The sequence below is a fragment of the Mesocricetus auratus genome, unplaced genomic scaffold, assembly GCF_017639785.1.
Source record: "Mesocricetus auratus isolate SY011 unplaced genomic scaffold, BCM_Maur_2.0 Super-Scaffold_100691, whole genome shotgun sequence".
Taxonomy (NCBI): Eukaryota; Metazoa; Chordata; class Mammalia; order Rodentia; family Cricetidae; genus Mesocricetus; species Mesocricetus auratus.
Genome location: NW_024429267.1, coordinates 4,927,020 through 4,950,850, shown reverse-complemented (window position 1 = coordinate 4,950,850; position 23,831 = coordinate 4,927,020). Strand labels below are relative to the sequence as shown.

General features: G+C 37.8%; 1 protein-coding gene across 7 annotated transcripts in view; it reads right to left on the bottom strand.

Annotated features, from left to right (window-relative positions):
• Dennd4a (DENN domain containing 4A) overlaps positions 1-23,831 on the bottom strand; it is a 107,158-nt gene that overhangs the window by 14,593 nt on the left and 68,734 nt on the right. For all 7 annotated transcript variants that reach the window (XM_040739715.1, XM_040739719.1, XM_040739716.1 and 4 more), the window contains 10 exons: positions 16,479-16,612; positions 15,056-15,191; positions 14,554-14,760; positions 14,337-14,465; positions 14,009-14,150; positions 11,709-11,825; positions 10,096-10,227; positions 7,722-8,815; positions 1,764-1,953; positions 332-426 (listed from right to left, as the gene is read on the bottom strand). In XM_040739715.1, the coding sequence (XP_040595649.1) occupies positions 332-426; positions 1,764-1,953; positions 7,722-8,815; positions 10,096-10,227; positions 11,709-11,825; positions 14,009-14,150; positions 14,337-14,465; positions 14,554-14,760; positions 15,056-15,191; positions 16,479-16,612 (2,376 nt within the window). The remainder of the gene's footprint in view (positions 1-331; positions 427-1,763; positions 1,954-7,721; positions 8,816-10,095; positions 10,228-11,708; positions 11,826-14,008; positions 14,151-14,336; positions 14,466-14,553; positions 14,761-15,055; positions 15,192-16,478; positions 16,613-23,831) is intronic.

Below are 23,831 nucleotides of genomic sequence, written 5' to 3'. Positions count from 1 at the left end.
GATGAAGTTGGGCTGTGGTGGGGGAATGCCTTTAATCCCTGCATTTGGGAGGCAGAGACAGGCAGCTCTCTGTGAGTTAGAGACCAGCCTCTTCTAAAGAATGAGTTTTCAGGATACCTAGGGCTACATAGAGAAACCCAGTCTCCAAAAACCAACCAACCAAACAAACAAACAAACAAAAACAAAAAAACAAAACTTGGATGTAATATACTTTCTGAAATTTCAGGTACTACATAAAATATCACTCCAACAATGACCACCAACACTAAAGAAATGCGAATTTTATAAGGCGGTACAAAAAGGTGCTCTCATGAGGAAAACAGAACAGTACCTCCATTGCATAGTTCTGGAAGATATTTGTAGTACTGGTGTTGAGAGAAGATGCAGTTTCTGACTTTCCAGGTAAGGCAAATTTTGACAGGGATCCTGATTGAAAAAATAAAGAGCAAAATCATGAAAACTGAGGAGGAGCAATGTAAGAATAATTTCTTCTATAAATTCTGATAAAATGCTAACTTGTTCTACTGAGCATGCCAAAAGTAATTTAGAAAAACCAAGTCAATAATGAGAAAGACTTTCTCCCTCCTTCCTGTCCTTCCTTTTTCTTTTTCTTTTTTGTTTTCTGAGACAGGGTTTTTCTGTTTAACAGCCCTGGCTGTCTGAGAACTGACTATGCAGGCCAGTCTGGCATCGAGCTCACAAAGATTCACATGTCACTGCCTTCTGAGTGTTGGGATTAAAGGTGTGTACTACCACTGTTCAACTAAAAGTATTTTTCAATGAAAAAAAAAAGGTGTAAACTACTAGCTCAAGGGATAGTTTAATGCATTCAAGACCAGGTTCTCAACCTCATTTTGTCAACAGAAATATACATAAAAACTATGTTGAAGTATGTTCCTCACAGCAAAACATAGAAGTTGGTCAACGTGCTTAGTAATGCATCTCTCTCTCTCTCTCTCTCTCTCTCTCTCTCTCTCTCTCTCTCTCTCTGTGTGTGTGTGTACTTGTGTGCAGGCACTTGAGTGATCATATGCAATTTATGTGCGGAGGTCAGAGGACAACTTGTGGAGTCAGTCATCTGGCTTGGCAACAAGCACCTTTACTCACTGAGCCATCTCAGCAGCTCCAAAATATTTTGTCATACTGACAAAATCATGGGAAAATAGGCATCCTCATATACAGTTACCAAAAATGCAAAATAGCACGCATCTGTGAAAGGAACCTGGAAGTTACTTCCAGGACACACTGGGAATCATCTCATAAAGATACACTGGTTAAAAAAAATGGCACATATATGTTGTGGCACTATTCAGACTTGAAACTTAATGCTCAGCAGCAGGCAGTGGTGAAAATAAACTGATATAGCCACATGACGAACTAAGCTACTGTGAAAATGTATGAGCAGCATTCACTAGTGATGACTCAGGACACCATAACAGTCTGGTAAGAGAAAATCTATGGGTGGTTTAGTGCATGTTACCTTTTGGGTTTCAAAAACAGTAAAGATATATAAAATATATAAAAATGTATATATATTTACATTTTTAAGTGAAAAACTAAACAAAAAGTGAGAAAAACAATTACTTCTAGAACAGAAATAAACAATGTGAAGGGATGCGGCAGAAGCCAGAATTCTCAGAAAATGACTTGTTTTTCCCCCTAGTTTTATTTGTGCGTTTGCCATGCACATCTTTTAAGATAGAAAAAAATTAAATTACAAAGAAAGATGTGAAAATCAACAGCAGAACAAAACCTGGGCAAACCTTCTAAGGAGGCAGAGCTTCCCAGGCTTGTGCGGCTGACATCAACTCCCTTGGTCCCTGAAGTGGCGCTGCTTTCTTGGGAGGAAGTGGCTCCTTCCAACTCATGGCACACATCTTCATCTGTCAAAGAGGTAGATTCAGAATCCTGGGCTCCCACTGAAGAAAGACTGGTACGATCAGAACTTTGATCCTAAGAACATAATTATAAGCTTTATTTCCTTCACATTTAAAGTCAATTATTTAAAAGTCACTTCTTAGATAGAAACAACTACCTACCACCTTCTACCCAGATGGTCAACATCACAACTTCTGCAAGAAAAATAACCAATTTTATAAAGGCATACTACTCTGAATAAATATGTTGGAGATGAACTCTCTCCATGTGTGTTTGCACTGTGTTAAGGTGTACACTGTGTTTAAGTATATATGTGTATGCATTTTGTTTATGTGTTGGTACATGTGTACAGCCCAGAGGAAATCTTAAGTTCCTTATCAGCTGTCCGCATATTTTTGATATAGGGTCTCTCACTGGCCTGGAGCTTGCCAAGTTGGCCAGATTAGATGGTCAGTGAGCCCCAGGTATCTTTGACTCTCTATTGTTATAATGACAAGCACAAGCCACTGCAGGTGGCCTTTTAAGAAATACTCATTTATTTGAAGAAATGCTTTATTTATATTTATGTGTATGGGTATTTTGTTTGTATGTATGTCTGTGCACAATGTGCATTCAGCACTCATGGAGGCCAGAAGAGGGCATCAGATCCCCTGTTACAGACAGGTGAACCTCCATGTGGGTACTGTGAACCTAACTGAGGGCCTCTCGAAGAGCAGCGAGTGCTCTTAATCACTGAGCCATCTCTCCAGGATAGTGATCTTCATTTTTGATTCACCAATTACTTAGGACTTTGGATTTTTTGACACCATACTTATTAATAATTTTAGTTGACTTCTACTGTGGTCAGAAAATGTGCTTTCATAAAAAATCTTATTGAGATATAATTTACAGGCTACATATAAAACATTCAGAAAAAAATTTCACAAAAATTGACTTCAAAAATTCAAGAAAATTTCCTAAGATTTTAGAACTCACTTAATTAAACAATTAAATTTTTTATTTGTTTTGTGGAGGAGGGAGCATTTGCATACCACAGCAAAAGTGTGGAGGTCAGAGGATGACCTGAGGTGTCAGTTCCCCCTTTTATCATGGAGGTCCCAGGGATTGGACTCAAGTCTTCAGGCTTGGTAGCAAGTGCATCAACCTTCTGAGCCATCCTACCACCAGCCCCCAACTGAATTATATTATGAAGTCATATACTGAAAACCCTACAATGTCACAATTTTTGTGTTGCACTATTATAAGTGTTTTAAGGAACTTAGGAGGGCAAAAGGCAGCCTTTATGCTGGAAACTGTTTATAACTTGTTTCTTCCTTCCTTTCTGGAGATCCCATTTTTCTTCTTAGTAATGTTCTCCTCATCTGGACTCCCCAAGCACAGCTCACAGAGCAAGCCTGCTTTCTATTCACACTTTCTTTTTCTGTGAGTGGCCCTATTCTACCTTAACCTGTGGAAAGGTGTTTACTGGATAGAGACTCTGCACTGGCATGTCTTTTCTTTCAACATGTTAAAGATACTTTCTCACTGAACCTTCACTTCATGGTTTTGTGACTAAAACACATGGACATTCAGATCTTGAATACTTTGAAGTATTAAAAAAATTGACTTGTTTTCATATAGATGGTTTTGATTGTTAGCACTTTGTTTAGGATAAGTACAGATGCATTTAAAATTATCTATTATTATTTTGGAGGTCTGTAGCATGGCTCATGTGTGGAGGTCAGAGAGTAAATGTGTAGTCAGTTCTCTTCTCCATCTTTGTATGGGTTCTGGGAACTGAACTCAGTTACTAGGCTTGTGCAAGTGCCTTTGCTGGCAATGAGTGACCTTACTGGCCCTGGATGTGGTTTTAAATCTCTCCTTTTGTAATGTGCTGTGTCATGTCTGTAAATTTGTGTCTTTTTGCAAATTTGGAAAGCTACAGTATTGCTAATTAAGTATCTTTTCTTCAATCATCATTTTCCTCCATACTTTCTGAAATAACAATTATACCTATCCTATTTACACCTTTCCTATTGTCCAATAAGTCTCTAAGGATCTGGGCATGTTTAAAAAGACTGGCTTATTTTTTAGTTTGTGTGTGCTTTGCTTGCATGCTTATATATGTGTCATGTGTTCATAGTGCTTACAGAGGTCACAAAGGGCATTGGATCCCTTGGAACTGGAGTTTTAGATAGTTGTGAGCTACCATGTAGATAGTAGGATCTGAACCCAGGTCTTCGAGAGTAGCATGTGCTTATCTGCTAAGGTATCTCTCCAGTCCCATGATCTATGCATTTTTATAATCTTTTTTTTCTTGCTGTTATCTGCATTCTGTTCTTGAGTTTATTTCATGATGAGTTTATTTCATGATAAGCAAGCACTTTACCACTGAGTTATAGGCCCTGCTTCATCTCTTCATCTCTTCATCTCTCTCTCTCTCTCTCTCTCTCTCTCTCTCTCTCTCTCTCTCTCTCACACACACACACACACACACACACACACCACCACCACCAGGGTTTACCTATATAACTTCAGTTGTTTTCTTTTCTTTTCTTCTTCTTTTTTTTTTTTTTTTCAAGACAGGGTTTCTCTGGAACTATCTGTCCTGGAACTATCTCTTGTAGACCAGGATGACCTTGAACTCACTGAGATCCACCTGCCTCTACCTCTTGAGTGCTGGGATTAAAGACATGTGCCACCACTGCCTGGCCAGTTGTTTTCTTAAAGCTGGCTTTGGTTGTTAGTTTGCTTATAATATGTACAGAAATGGTTTTCATGGAGTTCAGAGGACAACTTTCCTTAGCCTAAGCCTAAGGATAATTCTTCCTCAGATTCCTGGTCATTGGAACTAAAAGGTGTGCAGCACTACGCCAAGCCTTTCAGTTTTTTACATCATACTTTTTGAGAGACAGTCTCCCACAGCCCAGGCTAGCACTGAACTCACTATGTAATGTAGCAGAGAACTAGATTCCTCCGACTGTGTTCCAAGTGCTGGGATTACAGAACATGCCACCATGCCCATCTATATTATTATTATTGTTTTCATTTCATCTTGGGTATTGTGAGTAACTTTGCATAGCACGGGTATTGTTATAATATTTTGGGGACTATAGATGCTTTTGTTTTAGTAGCCAATAGGAAATTATATTTAGGCTGTGTTCTTTGTGGTTTACTTTTTGTAGGTGGAGTTTTAACTCAGTCTTTTCTGTTAGTCTGCATCTATCATGGGTATAAATCAAGGGTTGAGACTTGAATGGGTCTCCCTTCAAACTCTTCAGTCCCCTGAAGCCTTCTTTCCTGTTCCTTTGTGCATAAAATATGGGTTCTTCTGTGATTTTAGTTTTTAGAGCTACTATGGCCCACTGTGACTGCCCTTGGGGCAAAACAGAAAACTCTTCTGTGTGGAGGTTCTTCCTCTAACTCCATCAATTCTTATTTACTTTGTAGAGTCTTCACTTGTTTTTTTTTTATATTTTGTCTGGAGGTTTTGTAATCAGTAAGGAGATGCAGGGTGGGCTGAAATGGCCTCATGTTAACCACAGTGGATCCAAATTATTACCTGAATTTTTGAAAAATATTTTTTGCTAGGCTCGTGGATGGGTGCATACAAAGGCTAGAGTACAACCCTGAGTATTGCTTCCCAGGTGTGAAGAACCTTAAAAATGAAAAAATATACATGTGTGGTATGAACACATGAGTGCAGGTTCTTGAAGAGGCCCAGATTATCAGATCAGCCTGAAGCTGGAGTTACAGGTGGCTGTGAGACGCCTGATGTTGGGATTGCTTGTTTGTTGTACTGTATTTGTTTTGAGACAGGGTCTTTGTGCTGGTTAGTTGGTTTTTTCTTTTTTTTCAACTACATAAACTACTGTCATTTGGGATGAAATGCTAAGCCAAAAGAAGACTCTTTGGCAAAGGGGACAAATTGGCTACCTATAATGCCGATTGACATAGCAGGAAAGTGGGCTCAGATTTATCATCAGGTAGATTCAATAACTAAAATAGTTCTATAATGTGACAAGGCACTTGGCCTTCTTTATGCAAAACAAAAAGGTACTATGTGGCTTTGGGGATTGAATTTTGGGCCTCATGCATGCTAGGCAAGAGTTCTACCACTGAGCTTAATCCTCAGCTGTAGGCATATGCCTATCAGTTTTGAGGGACCTGTTCAACAAAGTCCTCCCTTTTGGCAACTCATAGATTCTAGCTTTTCTCACCATAGTACTCCTAAGAACCCTTTTTCAGAGGCTTTTTGTGTATCTGTCTTATGGAACATTAATATTTGGAAAATGTGCTTTCTTACCCCTTACAGTATTGCCCTCTCCAACCTTGCCTAAGGCAATCAATCCTGCATTGTCTTTAGAACCTGAAATAAATTTCCCTGAAGAAGATGCCAGGCAAGACAATTCGGATACTTCTCCAATGCCCACCAATCGTTGCCTCTAGATGTAACTAGACACAAGTCTAAGCAGGCTCCTAGAAGTGAGATATAAACTGTGAGGTATACCACTGAAAAAATAATCACTCAAGTGGGAGTACGGAGAATGTTTGGAGTGAACTTTAAGAGTGTGGGATAACAGAAAGAACCTAAAAACAGGATTAGGCTGAATTTATCAGTATGGACCCATGAATCAGACTCTGGGTTTAGTATGAAAGCTTGAGCAGTTAAGAAAGTCAAGCTGAGAGTTTGAATGGTTGACTAAAGGATTTGTCAAAAGATGGCCTGCTTAGAAGGAATTGGCAATCTCTGATATCCCTTGGCTTAGTATTGATGAAAGGATTTTAAGGCTGAGTAAAATTGGAATGCTAGAATGAATTTCTTGTTTAAACCTAATACACCCTGTTGGAGAGGCCCATAAGACATGCCTTTCTCTAATACTATAAGACACAAGATGATGACAAAGGAACATGGGAAGAGATTTGTTATTGAACCTCTTATGCCAGGCCTTATGGTGAGAGATATGACTGCTCCACTGGATAAATTAGACATAATAGGTCTAACTGGACTCAGAATGGCATGGGCCAAGTGACAGCACTGGCTTTCCAAAGGTCAGGTGACAAAACCTTCTGGGTACTTAAAGTCCTCAAGTTTTAAATTTTGTTTCCCCTTGCTCTCCTCTTCATTTCCCCTCTTTCCTCTCAAAGATGGCAACTTTATGCTTGATGCTCACAATTAGTAAAAATGCCTTCTGGGGAAAATGGATATTGCTATACCTCCTTCCTTCAACTCTCTTTTTGGAATTTTGCCTTTCTGTTCTCTAATTGTGACAGTTCTCTGATGATTATAAATACATACTTTCTATACTTCATCTTTTTTTTGCTCTTGGGAGAAATACAAATCTGTCAGAAGTTACTTCATCCTAACTAGGAAGAGATAACATAGGCCTGGCTAGTAATTTTTGGAAACATATTGGACACTGAGAAAAAGATACATTCTGAAGGAAACACTGAAATTCAGATCTTTCATATAACAATTAAATACTCCAAGTTAAAAACAACAACATTGCCTTGGCACTGGATTGATGACTCACTGTTTAAGAGCACTTACCACTCTTGCAGAGGACCTGGGTTTGGTTTCCAGCATCTATGTGGCAGCTCACAACTGTCTTTTATCTACAGTTTCTAGGAATCCTATACCCTCTCCTAACCTCTGAAGACACTTGCATATAGATGGTTCACATGAAATTACATAGGCACATACACATGCATGCCAATTAAAATAAATCTTAAAAAGTTCTCGTCTTTTATAAGCTGTATTTAAGGAGAATAGTTAGACAGATACACCCATAAGTAGGCTTTCAGTAGTGGTAATGGTAGAGGCAGCTTAAGAAAAGAAAAGCAGCAAATATCAACAAACCTACCTTTGATGACGTGTACGTGGTGAACCTTGAGTACCATTTACTTGCTTTCTCTGCAACTCCTTTCCCTGCAGAGAACACACTGTGCCTTAGAACATCTAGTTTAGGTACCAGCAGTGTATCTAAGTTAAATGAAGGTGATGAATGGGCTAGTGTTTCTTGAGTTCCCTCCCTAAATGGACAAGTGGGTGAGAAGGCTGGTGAAGACCACAGTCTATCCCTCGGTCTCTCCTCACTTTTGGTATAACTTTTAGATTTGGTAAGTCTCACTGGCCTAGGAGAATTTGGAGGCAGGCTTGATCTTCTGCAGGCCTTGACCAAAGTTGGACTTTTCTTATTGGTTGACTTATCATCACATGCTCTTTGTAAATCAATGCTTGGTGTACGACTTGTCAAAGGACTGCTCATGTTATTCATATACATCTCAATTTCTTCAGCTAAATTGCGTCTAGCAGATGGTGTTGAAATGCTTTTGCTATCATCTTCATCCTCTTCTTCTTCCACCTTCTGCTTCTGTTCAGTCTCAGCAACCAAGAGAGAGAGGGGATCAAATCCTGTTACAACATCTGTTTTTTCAGAAGGTTTTACTGAAAAGCTGCTGTTCATACGTTGAAGCCTCTTGGGATTTTGTGCAGTGACACCTCCCACTTTTGATCCATCTGTTTCAGTGTCTAAATCTTCTAAGTCAAAAATAACAGGAGAATCCACTTTATCCAAGCAGTTAGAACCATCAAAAGGTGTGTCATCATCACTAGACTCCTTTTCTAGGCTGTCTCTTTTTGATTTTACAGGTGGCTTTCCAATATCAAGACTATTTGGTCTTGTGCTTTTTGAGATAACATTTGAAAGAATTTTTGCATCAGCTCCTAATTTTTCAACCATATCTCCAGGGTTTGTTTCCTGGTTAATTCTATTCAGCATAAATCCCATCAGAACCCCACCACTAAGATTGCGGTTCCTATTTCCCCAGGGCATTTGCTGCTGCAAATGTGATTCATCGTCACTTTTATGTCTTTTCCTGAAGCATCTGCTTTGCATGTTTTGTGTTTCATTTGTATCCTCAAGAGACGGCATTAAAAACAGCTCAGGTGTACTTTCTGAAAAACAAGAAATATGCTTTCAGCCATGAAAATGTACTGTGCAAATATGTCATCTTAAATATTTAAAATACTTGTAGTGCGGATGAAAATAGCAGGTGCTCACTGGCTGCCTGGTACTCTGCAGACCCCACTTTAGGCAGTTTACTGTTATTGTTGCTATAAACATTCCAACATTCAGAGCAGATAAAACAGACTGCAGAGAGAATAAACTATTTAGGCAAAGTTACTTTGTTCTTAAGTAACAGGACTTGATACAAATTCAGATCTGTCTAATAAGAAAAGCTATGCTTCTAGCCATTAGAATGCACTGCTTAAAAAATAAAACTTACCAATTAAGATTTATATTTTAATAGAAATAAATTAACAGTAAGTTAAATAACAGCTGTACAATTGTAACTATGCTGGATGAACTTGAAATTCTAAGCCATCTCCTTATTAAAATGCAAAACAAGCTCCAAACATCAAATCAAACCTATGGTAACTATATTAATTTTATTCACAAGTAAAATTTATTTTAAAATCTTCAAATCTTTTTTTGACTATACAGGTAGATTAATTAATTTCATTTTTGCTTTAATAAAGTAATTGTTATATTGTATTATGAAAATATTTTAAAAAGAAAAACATTGATTTTTGGCTTTTACTTATTTTTTTTGAGACACTGTCTCACTAAGTAGTCTGGGCTGCTTGAAGCATGCTAAGTAGGCCAGGTGGACCAGAACTCATAGAGATTCACCAGCCTCTGCCTCCCAAGTGCTGGGATTAAAGATTTGTACCACAAGGGTCATGGGTATTAGTTTCTTAAACTATCTGAAGGGCTACCTATTTTGTCTCTGAATAATTGGGAACTACATTGTACTACAAAAGCATACGGTTCATTTAAAAATTGGCTAGGTGTATGGCCCCCTCAGATTCGTTACTCCCCACTTTTTAAAAAACATACTTTCCCTAAGTTTTACTAGCATAGGGCACACAAATATATTCTAACAGATAATTCTAGTGCATCAATATATTTAAAAAATATATAGTCACTGGAACCGGTGAAGTGGCTCAGTGAGTAAGGGCATCTGCCACCAAATCTGACCCCGAGTTCAAGCCCAGGGACTCAGAAGGTAAAGAGAATCGTCTTCCATAAGTTGTTTCCTGATCTACACACATGCTGTAGCACATATGCAAAATAAAATAAAATGCCATTTTAAAACATTTAAAAAATACATATTTAGTAGACACAGATACAATTCATTCTGCATATGGCCAATGTGTACTATCCAACTTACCCTCACATTCTCCAGCTCTTTTATCAGCACTGTTGTTATTTGCACTGCTGAGGCGAACTATAGTTGAAGAACTTTGGTAACTGAGAGTAGGAAGGCAATCAGCACTTCCTTTAGTACTCTCATTCTCTGACACTATACAAAAATAAAAATGTTAAGAAAATTAAAATATACACTGCAGAACATACAAAGAAAAGTTTTTAGTCTTTCATATTTCAAAATGAAAATTGGTGATAAGAATATACCAACTGCTTCTCTACACACTTGTCAACTACAAATAAGTCATTCCACTTAAAGGTCATCAAGTCTGGATCAAATGACTAAGAAATGGTCATATATAAGGCTCATAAAGAATTTTGTATTTTCTTTTTGGTTGTAAAAGACAGATATGGACTGGGAAGAAAAGGGGAAATATAACTCACAATTAACTAACAAATTTTAAATAAAGGTATTTGCTTGGTTGAAACCTTCAGCTTGCCCCGGAATGATCTGGAAAGTCCCATTCCTGTCTCTCTTTCCAAACCCTGCCCACACAGAGAGTCTCCAAACAAAGGCGCTAAAAATCCCAGTTCCAAATTCTTGGCAGCTACTGCAGCTTCCTCCCCTGAAGTTGCCAGCCACCGAAGTCCCCACCTAAATCAGTCATCTTTTGATCATATTTAGGCATAAACCCAGCCTGGAATGGACACATCATTACGTCTGGCCTACAGTCTATATAATCTTTCTGCTTTTGTTTGGATGTGCAGCTTCTCCAGTCTCAATCTCTGTGACTGAAGAAATCACCTGGGTGTTGCATTTCTCAAATAAAACTGTTGTTAATTTTTTCAGTTCGGTTTGATCTGGCTTACTGCATTGGTGGAGAAACCTATTATGTGGGGAAGGGCAGAAAACCCATTAGCATTGTGCTGACTAGTTTTGTCAACTTGACGTAAGATAGAGTTATCAGAGAAGAGGGAGCCTCAATTGAGAAAATGCCTCCATAAGATCAGCTGTAGGCAAGCTTGTAGGGTATTTTCTTAATCAGTAATTGATGGGAGAGGGCCCAGCCTACTGTGGGTGGGGCCATCCCTGGGTTGGTGGTCCTAGGTTCTATAAGAAAGAAGCCCAAACAAAACAAACAAACAAAAAGAAAGAAACAAGCCAGAGAAGCCATGAAGAGCAAGGCAATGAGTAGCACTTTTACAAGGCCTCTGTATCACTCCTGCCTCCAGGTTCCTGCCCTGTTGAGTTACTGCTATGTCTTCCATCAATGAACTGTGATTGGGATATGTAAGCCAAATAAATATCCTCCCCAAGTAGCTTTTGATCATGGTATTTCATCCAAGTAATAGTAGACCTAACTAAGACAGATCGTTATTAAGCTTCAGAAGAAGAGTTCTGTTTAAAAAAGAATTTGTACTATAAGTATTTTAATATAAGTCACACAGCATGCACATTTCCTACAAAAAGTTTTTGGGTGAGTATTAGGTGGTAAAGAGGGATCAATGAGAAAAAAGATAATCAGAACAGGAAGATGGGAGGTAAAACTAGTACTTTTATACTTAAAAGTTATTTGTATTTTCTATGCATGTAAGTTCACAATTTTACATAATATCAACTTAACATTCAATACCTACAGGAACTAGAATCACTCTCTTTTTTTTCTTTTTCCCCTTGAATGTCTTCAGTAGATGTACCCTCTTTCCTAACATCGTCCTTACATAATGAATTACATCCAAGATCAGACCGGCCACCTGAGCAAAAACAGAAACAAATACTATACTGCTTATCATAAACTTTTTTTGAGATTATATTCTAAACAAATTTAATGATCAGACAGAACACTGGTCAGCTGTAAAAAGTCCCTAGGCCAACACAACACCTTGAATGTACACTTCTGGTTACTGCCTTGAGTGACAAGACTCCAATGGGGCCTTAATGTTATCTGATGGGGGTGGGTTGTGGGTTAGAGTGTGGAGATGATGTAGCGACTGTTACAGCATACCACATAGGTAAGTGGTGACATCCCAGGGATGGATCACCAATTTACGAGAGGCCTGCTGGCCAATCCCTACAACACCTATCGTAAGTTTCTTTGGTGAAATCAACTAGAATGAGGTGCCTGCTACATATTAATGTCTTAATTTCTTTATTTTATTAGTTACCCAGCACTCACAAAGGAACTTTTTTTTGATAACTTTACTTTTGGTTCCACATTGCAGTTAAGCAAATAAATACATTTACATTACTTTGTAGGTACCCAAATCAGACAAACTAGTTAATCTTCACTCAAGTCTTTCTAGGTAGAAGTCTGAATTATCTTTTTAAGGCTATGGTCTCACATAGTTCTGACTGGTTGGCCTCAAAGAGATTAACCTGCCTATGGCTTCAGAGTGCTTGGGGGTAAATGTGTGTGCTACCATGAGTTCTAACTAAGCAATGGGGAAGAGAAATTTGCAAACATGCACACATGTAGGTCACTAAAACACAATGTCTCATGATTTGGCACAGAGTCAGGATCTTTAACTTAATTGACAAGTAATTTTTCTCAAAATAGTGAATATTTATAGAACCACACCCAATTACAAACATACAGGAATGAAAAAAAATAGTGTGTTAAAATTACTCAAGATGCCAGGCTTGGTGGCACATGCCTTTAATCTCAGCATTCAGGAGGCAGGCATCCTGGTATCACAGTGAATTCCAGGAAAGTCAGGGCTCTGTAGAGACCCTGTCTCAAAAACAAACAAACAGTGCCCCCAAAACTCCCACCAAAACAAACAAACATTATTCTTAAGGAAAGCAGAAGCCTGGTGGTGGTGGTGCACACCTTTAATCCCAGCACTTAGGAAGCAGAGGCAGGTGGATCTCTGTTAGTTTGAGGCCAGTCTGTTTTATAGAGTAAGTAAGTACCAGGACAGCCAGGGCCACACAGAGAAACCCTGTCTTAAAAAAGAAAAAGAAGAAAAAAAGAAAGAAAAGCAGAAGTTACACTGCTAAAAGAAATCTCTAACATCTTGTTTTGTCAAACAGATTCCGTTTCATTTTTAGTAAACTGTTCCCATTAGATTGAGTAGCAGGGATTCGTGATTTTAAGTAACAGTTTTTGTATGAACTTCTAGTTCTTAGAACTCTAAAACATAAGCTATGCTTATGAAACTAAAAATAAAAGTTTTACAAACTTGTAAAGAACTCTGGTGGTGGGTGGTTTGGGGGTTGGTGGGAAGCATGGGAGGATGGGAGGGTGAGGGAATGGATATGTAAATAAGAGTACAAATAATAAAAAATTGTTTTCATAAAAACTAAATGCAAAGTCACTTCAAACAAAAGGGTGTTTTTGAATATACTAGATTGAAGAAAATAAAAGTTGGAATTTGGATATCACTAAAAAAACAAAAGAATTATAAAGAGGTTATATTCCACAACTGACCTCATATGATAGATCATATCAAGCCAAGTGCACATCATATACACTACATGAAATGAGCATAAGGCTGTGTGTAAGCTCTACATGGAACATGAATGGCTTGACTCTCACCTCCCAGGTAGCTCATTACATATTAGCAAACACTACAACTCTAAAACAATCTGAATCCAGAACAGTTCTATGCATAATAAAAATTCCTGACTAGCAGTAGAACCCAGAAACTATTCAGCATTTTTGTTTGTTTTTTGAGACAGGGTTTCTCTGTATAGCTTTGGAAGCTGTCCTGGAACTTGCTTTGTAGATCAGTCTGGCCTTGAACTCAGATATCTGCTTGTCTCTGCCTCCTGAGTGCTGGGATTAAAGGCATATGCCACCAAGCCTGGCATCTTGAGTAATTTTAACACACTTAATATTCAGCATTTTAAAGCACTTAAATTTTTCTAAAAATACAAACTATAACCAAATAGTTAAAAAGCAAACCATATGCATCCTTTGTCACCCTTTAATTACCTGAGAGATCTCTCTGTGGTAAGTGTGGATGTTTCTTCAAAGCTCTTTTGAACTGTGTGACTCCTAGAACAACATTTCTTACTTTTGTCCAAAGAAAATAGCCACTGCGACTTCTTGAAGGCCATGTACTTTCCAAAACAGCCTATTCATTAAAAAATATGTAATTAGTAAGGTAATTTTTATAAATGAACATACACTGGCTTCTGAATCAAGCTAAAGAAGATACAAGTAGATTGTTTAACATGATAGAAAACAAAAATGTCTTCATTTATGAAATATACTCTGAACATTCTAAAACAAATACTAAATAGCCCTCATTAAATCCTACCTTATTGTAATACCCATAAGTGATTGCATTGGGGTCAATACCAGCTTTCTGCATTTCAAAAAGCACTCGAACTGCAAGCACAGGCTGGTCATACTGTCCACAGAGCTGCATGAGAATTCGGTAGCACACCTGCAACACAAGTTGAGAGGTGTACAGAAATACTCTCATGAACATAAATCTAAACGAAAACAACACATTTGGGAGCACATGTTATCACCTCATCGGGTGGATCCATCTTCTTCAGCTGCATTTTTTTAAGCACATCATATGCTGTTTTCAGAGCCCTGACTTTGGAATGACAAACCTTCACATAAGCTGGGAGACAAATAAACCACAATCCATAACAGTGACGCAGCAGACACCTAGACCACATCTGAGGGATTGAAGAATACCTCTTCGCAATCTTATGGGCTGATTTGATTTCCTAGAAAGACATTCAAGTTAGCATCCTTATTTAACTGAATGGTGAACACAGAAAGTCACATGCTTATGTAAAACTCGTCTATAACTAATATATTCTAATATATTTTTAAGTCTCTTCTTGAATTGGCATCATATGTAAAATAAAGTTCAGATTACTACAAACTATATTCTGAGTGCATAAAGTGTCTCATCATCTGCTGAAGGTTGCATCTGGGTAGTAGAAGTTATCAAGGGAGGATGAGCTCAGGTTACTTCCTGTCTACTTGAATATACAGGGAATGCAGTTTTCAAAGCACCTGCTTTGTTCTTCTGAACATGGGAGAAGGGCTACGAGGACTGCTGGGCTTTGAAGGCAGCTTATTCTTTCGTGCTTGTAGAAATCCTTCAGGCCTCTCAAATAAATTGTTCCTGAGAACTGGAAATCCATTATAGCTGTTTCAGAGAAGAAGAAATAGCTTTCAGCCACAGATAGATTGCTCCTAGCTAGAAGAATTATGAGCAAATAACTTATTGACTTAGAATTTAACTATATTTCTCTATCAGATTATAAGACATACTCAACAAATATTTTAATAAATATTTTTTATAAGCATAGACCCAAAATATATAGAATTAAAAGAGAAAACACATTTTAATGAACTTGATATCAAATTCCAAAGCAACCTCAGCAAACTTTTAAAAATTAGTGTTCATATAAATATATAGAAAGTATTTTTACATATGTTCCTGGTGGTAAATGGCTCATGAAAACAATATTCTTTCAAACAAGACATCCAACAATGCTGTTGTTTTGGATTAAGATATTTATTCTCTCTTTTTAAAAGATGGAAACAACAGCTGTAGGTGTAACCTGCCAGCACGTTGGGCTAGGTCCTCACATTATCTTGACTGGCTTATCAGGTTAGCTAGTGGGTTTAGGACCTCACTTTTGGAAGAAAGAAAAACAAACTGTGATTCAATGAAAATTACAGGTAAGAAATAGTTCTAGAATTTTAAAATAAAGCATTAATAAAGAATAAAATAATTTAAAATATAAAAGGAAATACAATCTTAGGTAAAAAATAAATGTATATAGCATTTAAAAAATAACAAATCTACCTCCTTCATAGCTCTTATTTTACTGTGCTCAGTGCTTTTCTTTCTTCCCCACTGGACTTCAATGCGGGGATAAGGCATCAGTTATGACTGTATCAATGTCTCAAAAGTCTCTTAAAAATTTCTAAATTAACAGCAGTCAATGTCAACAATTCTGAAATCTCATGTCTTAAAATAAAAATTCATCAAAAAATGAATAGTTTAAATTTTATAACATATAAATTATGACAACAGATAATGAAACTAAATTACATTTATAATCTCTTTGTAAATCAGCTACATTAACCAATGTGTATATGGCAATAAAGAAGGAATAGGAGTGAGGAAATTGGTTTTAATAGGAAGTAAAAATCAAAATTCTGTAATAAAAATGCTACATGTGAGTGTTGTCGGGTCTCCTAATTTAACCAATAACCAGGGATACTTAAATAGAGTTAGAGATCTATCTAAGCCTATGAAAAATTTAATTTTTTCCAGCTATGCCACAAAACTTAATCATGGATGTGGGATGGGCTTGCTTATCTGTAAAGTTTGTATTTTTGAAAATGTCACAGTCCTTAGAAAGCTATGCCACTGATGATGAATTGCTTCTCTGTCAATCACATACACTGTGTTATTGACTACCTGTACTGTAATGGGGGCTCTTCACCATTGGGTAGGTGGGGGATCTCAGGTGGTGTCACAAAAACAGTATGTTCACTTTTGAAAGATGCATCCAGTTCTATAAGTCGAACTTCACCACTCTTGTCCATATCCACCTGAAGGAATTTAAAAATGCATTTAAGCCACATTGGTTAGGCAAGGATTCATTCATAGGGGAATGGTTAATTAAATATATCATTTCCATCAACGTCTACTAAAAACTATTTTTGAAAAGTGCCTTAGAGCAAGGTTGGTGATGCACACCTATAATTCCAGCATTTGGGGCAGAGGAAGGAGGACCTCTGTGAATTTGAGGTCAGCCTGGTCTACAAAGAGAGTGCCAGGACAGACAGGGCTGTTATACAGAGAAAAACCTGTCTCTAAAAACAAAACAAAACAAAACAAAACAGTGCCTTAACTTGCTGAGCCATCTTGATACTCCTATTTTTAAGTGAGTGAGTAAGTGTGTGTGTGTGTGTGTGTGTGTGTATTTATTTATTTACTTACTTTGAGACAGGGTCTCATTATGTAGCCCTGACTGGCCTATAACTCACAAGATTTGCCTGTCTCTGTCTCCTAAGAACTGAGATAAAAGGTTTGTGTCACCATGCCCAGTTTTCTATTTTTAATATTTTAAAAAAGGAGGGTGATTATGTTTGTTATATATTCTTTTGTAAACATAAAACCCCACAATTATCAAAATGTTAAATGTGAGTGATAGTATCACTAGCAATTAATTTATATTATTCTCTATATTGTTTATTTCCCAATTAAAATAATGAGTATTAGTGTTCTGTGTTACTTGATTTTATTTTAAAAACTCAAAAGTAATTACTGTTAGAGCAATCTTGTTGGAGGATATTTAAAAATCTGTTGGTATAAAATAGGCTAACTTTCTATTTTCAGCTTGTCAAAACCACTTTTAAGATGCTGTGCACGGAGCTTCCCATATGGAAGCCCTGCTGAGCATGCCTGGTTTTCTGAGTTCTAACTCAGGAAAATATAACTTAATTTTTCTTTCTATCATTTTCTTTTGGATACCAGCCAAAATCCTAGGCATACTTCCCCTGACACTCTAGGTTTTCTTATTCTTCTTCTGAAGTCCCCTCTCCCCCTTTGCCATACAGCTGTTTACCAACCTCTGAACATGTCACCTTTCCCGGATCCCAACTCACAAGACATGGTTTTCTCTCTTCTATCCCCCTGGCAAGAGCTGCCAAGATTGACAGGTTGCTTGCTCTTACTTTTTTCCTCTCCAAATCTAATGAAATTGTTCTTGAGCTTCTTTCTGTAGCCTGGGGAGGAGACTTGCATGCTGACACCAGCAAGGATACAATGAATATAAAAAGCTAGATGAGCACATGCCCGGCTAGCACTCAACACTGGTTTGCTTGTTTTTCTGGTGCTGAGGACTGGACCAGAGTCTTGTATATAGCAGACGAGCAATCTACCACTAAGCTACAAATCTAGCCTGGTATAGTAGTTTTTAGAAAGGAAGATGTGTTCAAACATTTCTACTGTATTCTTATTTTAGGAAAATAACAAAATGTGAAAAAAACACCTATTAGTACTAAGGATATTTTTGTAGGTTTACAATAGTAAGTGACTAGAAATAATGCATATGTCAAACAATAGGTAAATAAAGGAGAGCAAATTTACTGGATGAAGTATAGTTACTGATAAAGAATGTAACAGAGCCGGGGGCGTTGGTGGCACAAACCTTTAATCCCAGCACTCGGAAGGCAGAGGCAGGAGGATCTCTGTGAGTTCGAGGCCAGCCTGGTCTATAGAGTGAGTTCCAGGACAGCCTCCAAAACAATACAGAGAAACTCTGTCTCGAAAAACCAAAAAAAAAAAAAAAAGTTATATGGCTTTCTGCTTGAATAAAACTAATACAATACCTTCACTGCTTCTTAAAAATCCAACTAGAATGACAGTTAGGAGGTTAGAAGTAAAAAATCAAGGCAAAATGAACTGGAGGAGGACAATAGCAGAGCTGGGGTTCAAACACTGATCTGGCACTGGAGAAAGGAAGCAGGGGAATGCCAAAATATAAGCTGTTCAGCTCTGCAGTGCTTCATCTATGTCAGTCCTAAAGAGTGTTAAATATGAGCTAGAAAGATGGCTCAGTGGGTAAACTGCCTGTCATACAAGCATGAGGACCCAAGTTCAGATCCCCAGCAGTCAAGTGAAAAGATGAATGTGGAGCCAGGCATCTGTAACCCTAGTACCGGAGAAGTGATGATAGGAGGACCCTGGGACTCAGAGGTCAGTTAGCTTAGCCAATCACTGGGTTCTAGGTTCAGTGAGAGTTGCTGTCTGGAAAATAAAAGGCAGAGTAGGTCTACCGCACTCCAGTAGAAGGTTACATATCCAAAAGTGTATTTGATAGATTACACACACACACACACACACACACACACACACACACACACACACACACACACACCTCCTCTGGTCTACACACACACACACACACCTCCTCTGGTCTACACATACACACACACACACCATGCACTTGAAGTTGGGATAAAGGACTCCCAGATTCATGGCACAACCCAAGAGTTAGAACACTGCCTGTCATCAACGATGGGAGAGGGATAAGCTTGTTGTTTGTTTTTCAGGGTGAGTCAGAGGGACTTTACGTTTATGAAGAATAGAGGAGCTGAGGTACTCAGTAGATAAGATAATTCAGGAAGAAGAAACCTTTAAAACAACAATAACAACAAGCCCACATTCAGGAAATAAGAACAAGGAAGATGTCACATAAAAAAGGAACATTCAGTAAGTTTTTTAGAAATTGCAAACACGGCACCAGATATAAAAATGTAAGGACTGGAAAATGAAATTGAAGAACTAAGTTAAAAAGTGGAAGAGAGTCAACGAGGAGAATAGCAGGGTCTAAGTGATCTAAAGAGGAGAGTAGGAAAAGGGAGACTCTAATTATGAAGGAAGGAGAAAATAAGTACAGATGAAGGAGGGAGGAGTATAAGGATACCTGAATAAGTCATAAGGAATAATACTATTAGCTACTCACCTCAAATACACAAGTTGCTGTACAAATATACATATATAGTTGAAATGAAAATTTCCCATACAGGCTAACAATGCTACTGCCAAGAGCCATACACCATCTAAGAAAAATTCCAAAGCTAGGCATGAGACATCCTCCTTTGAGTTGTTGGTCAGGGTTATCTAAGGCACTCACAAAACTTTATAGGCTATTGCTATTGCCCTTGGTTGTTCTTCAGATATGGAAAGTAAGTCCTTATTGCTGAAAATACTTTGGACGGGGGTCGCAGATGCCTAGAGCTGGATACAACCTGAAAGCCTCCTTTCTGAGGACTAGCTATCATGATATTAGAAATAGCCATGCAAGCTTCCAAAGGAGGGAAGCAACCAACATTCCCACTCAGCTCTGATACCTATGAACCCAACAATGACCAGCATAAGATAATACAAAGGATGCAATAGTTGCATGCATATCTTAGCAGTAACCAACAGCTCTCTAATTGTAGTTAAGACCCACAAACAAGAGGGAAATTGTGCCTTGTATTGGAAACCTAGTCAAGTACACAGGGCTGGTGAAGTCACAGACTTGGGAGAGAACCTGCAACCTCCACATTATTAAAAGCATAATCCCTAACTACCTTCTAAATAGTAGTCCTTACATCCACAGATAAGTGTAGTTCTCACTCCCCATAAAGGAAATCTCTCTTTGCAACAGATGGAGGACATTATAGAAAACTACAACTGATCAAAATGCCAAGTTGTAGAGCCCAGTCCTAACTGACACATCTACAGTGCAGTTCCTGAACCAAAGGCTCAGAGATCATCATGGAAGACCGGGCAGAAAGACTATACAGGCCGGAGGAACAAAGAGCTTGTTGTGACACTGTATCTCCTAGAAATGTCAGAAGCTATACCCATGGATGAAATCTCACCAACATGGCTTACTAAACATGACCAGAACAAGGACAACACAAAAAAGTGCTATTTTTTATGTGATAAAGTGGAAGTGGGAAAGCTCACAAGATCCCAATCCTAGACGAACTACAGGCAACTAAGGAAAGTTGAGAGAGGGAGAAAGAGCCTTCCTGAGGGAAGAACACTGATACCAAATAGCCCTGAAAACATGTATATATAATTGACATACGGACTGAGCAGGTTGTAATTATGTATTTAGGAACATAATATACCACCACCACTACCAATAATTAACGAAAAAGGAACACAGATTTGAAAGAAAGCAGGGGATATACATGGGTGAGTTTGGAGGACAGGGAAGGGGTAAATGATATATTATAATCTCTCTCTTGTTATTTCTTAAAGTAGAAAGCCAGAAAATGAGATAAAAGGGAAAAATTAAGATGATCAGGCTAGGGGATGGGGTGATGAAATACTCAGTTTTTTTTAAAGGGGCCAACAACTGTGAGTATATGGGCAACACAAATTTTGGACTTGGTATATCTATTTTCTTTCCTTCTTGTTCTCCTCATTCTCCTTCTTGTATGTGTGGGAGGTCACAAGGGTGGAGGTAGGAATTGAGTGTAATTGGGGTACCTTATGTGAAATTCCCAAATTGTTTCAATAAATATATTTGTTGGGGAAAAAAGGGAATCTGGTTAGGAGGGTCAACATTCAAATGAGAGAGAGAGAGAGAGACAGAGAGACAGAGAGAGAGAGAGAGAGAGAGACAGAGAGACAGAGAGACAGAAAGAGAGACAGAGACAGAGAGAGACAGAGACAGAGACAGAGAGACAGACAGACAGACAGACAGACAGACAGACAGACAGACAGACATGGGGTGGAGGGTAGGGAGAGAATGGAGCAGGATGGAAGAAAAATTTCTAGACATGAAGGAAGTGAATTCCTAAATTAAAAATATCTACATACATCCAATTCACTCAATAAAGAAATGCCTACATAAGGCATATTCTCACATTCCCTGAAATTCCAGGATATCGAGGAACTTAGAGGTGTCCTGATAGAGAAAGAGATCAGACACGGATGTCTAGAAATTAAGACAGTATTAGACTTCTTGCCAATACCTCACCGGGCAGTAAAAGACAATGTAGCAATGAATTTCAAACACTGATTCAATCAAGTTAGCAATCAAGTAGAAGAGAAGAAGGTATTTTCAGACAGGCTTCACCACAACAAGGAAATACATCAAGAAAGTCTTTACTAAGAAGCAGCTGAAAGCAGGGCATTCAGCTCCAGTGAGATGTTAATACAATTACCAAAGTACTGAAGGAGGAAAATTATAGATGACAGACTAGAAGACAGTCAGTTCATATTTTAAAACAAGACAGAATATTCCAACAATTTTTTAACACTTAAATGGATAACTTGATGTATTTACAGTGTTTCGTTCTTTGTAAGTTTCAAATGAATTCATAACAGACAGAAGACAAAAGCAGAGCAACCGTTCACTTCAAAGAAAGTAAAATAACATGCTTCTGTATTTCTTAGCACTACAAAACCAAATATAGTTTGAAACTTGGATCTATAGATTCAATACCTTGGTAAGATATTACATGTACAAAAATGTCCTTTACTTGTACATTTAAAAATTACATTTTATTATAAATATAGCAATGCTATAAATCCTATATTCTTCAGCTGGTTATCTCTGTCTTTGGAAAGTACAGTGATATCCGTCTTGAGAAAAAAAGAAATCCAACACCAAAGGAAGGATAAAATTAAGTTATTTTCATATTCTCTTTAATAATCTTCCAGAAGACATTGGTATGCTCAGAAAACAGTATAAATGAGCACTTGAAAAACCAAGAAAAGCATCTTATCTGACTATCAGCTACACAGTGCCCTTGGCCAAGTACCTTCCTACAGGAACAGACTGCATGGATTTAAATTTAATCATGCGAAGAACAAGGACATATGGCTCTTAAATTAGTCATAAATGAAATGCAAATAACTCTTATATGTTGTTTTTATTATTTATATTCAGCATTACTCATTTTTTGTTTCAAAATTGAGTCAGATGTTTTCAGTTTGGATATGCTAAGATCAAAAGAGAAGTATGTTTGATTTACATTCAAGCACAGGCATGGATGGTGGAGGGAATTAATACTTATCTGATTCATTTATTTTCCATAGCTAAGCTTCCAGAGGTAAAAGGATTTGTTCACTTAAAAATGAGCTTAAATGTATCCAACTAGGGAACAGCCTCCAATAAATGATTATTCTCAAAGTATATGAACAACACTCTGAAAATGCTTGTAGATGTAGCTTGGTCTATCTGTAAGGCTCCTAGCAGTGAGATCATGATTTGTCCCTGGCTCATAGCTGGTCTACCTGTTCCCATGCTGTATTACCTTGCCCAGCCTTGATGCAGGGGGTGGAGCTCTGCCCTATCTCAACTTGAAAGCATAGCTATACGTTTTTCTCTAGACTGTTTTTTACAGAAATAATTGTCTACATATGCAAGAGAGAGAGAGAGATTGCCCATATGGTACCAGGTCTACACTGGCCATATATATGTACTTCCTTTATGAACAATGACATGCATCTGTATATTCCCATGCCAAGTTAACTGAATCATATGAGACCAAATTAGTGGTCAGGGCTTAGCTAATAACATGCAGTAGTTTTGAAGGCCTGCCCCTTTCTAAATGAAGCAAAGGAGGAGTGGATGGGGAGATGGATAGATGGGACTAGGGAAGGGGAGGGAACGGAAGGAGAGGAGGGAGAGGAAACTATAGTTGGTATGTAAAATAAATGAAAAAAATGTTAATAAAATTAAATTAAATTTAAAAAGTATTTACTGAGTTTTATGCTAGTGTTCTTACTGGGGTCTAAGACTTTGGAAGGCAGGAACACTGCACTTACATTTCAGGGAGTTCTGCTCCATAACACCAGAGACAACTAACCTCTGCTCCAGACACACATGAAGCTTATTAAAGTTCACACTAGGCCTTGAGATACTTTTTCTCCAATAAAGTGTACCTTGAATTACAACAAATCAAATACAAAACTATGCTTTATCATAGTAATTCTTGGGATTTCGTTTGTTTTTGCTGAGCTCTGTTACTAAGCTATAACCCATTACAGTTCTCAGCTTTGATTTCCTGCCTAGTCAGCAAGATTTTTAAGTATGTTAGTTCAATGTATGTACATAAGAAATCTTTCATAGGAACTAGACTTTTTAAATAGGTTACAAAAACCATGTGGGAATATAAACTCATGTCCTTTGCAAGAAAAGCAATTGCTCTTAACAATTGAGCCATCTTTCAGCCCCTTGGAATTAATACTTCAAAAGGAATTGATCAAATAATCCGCTACAATGACTCCCCATCATACAAATCTCAAGTG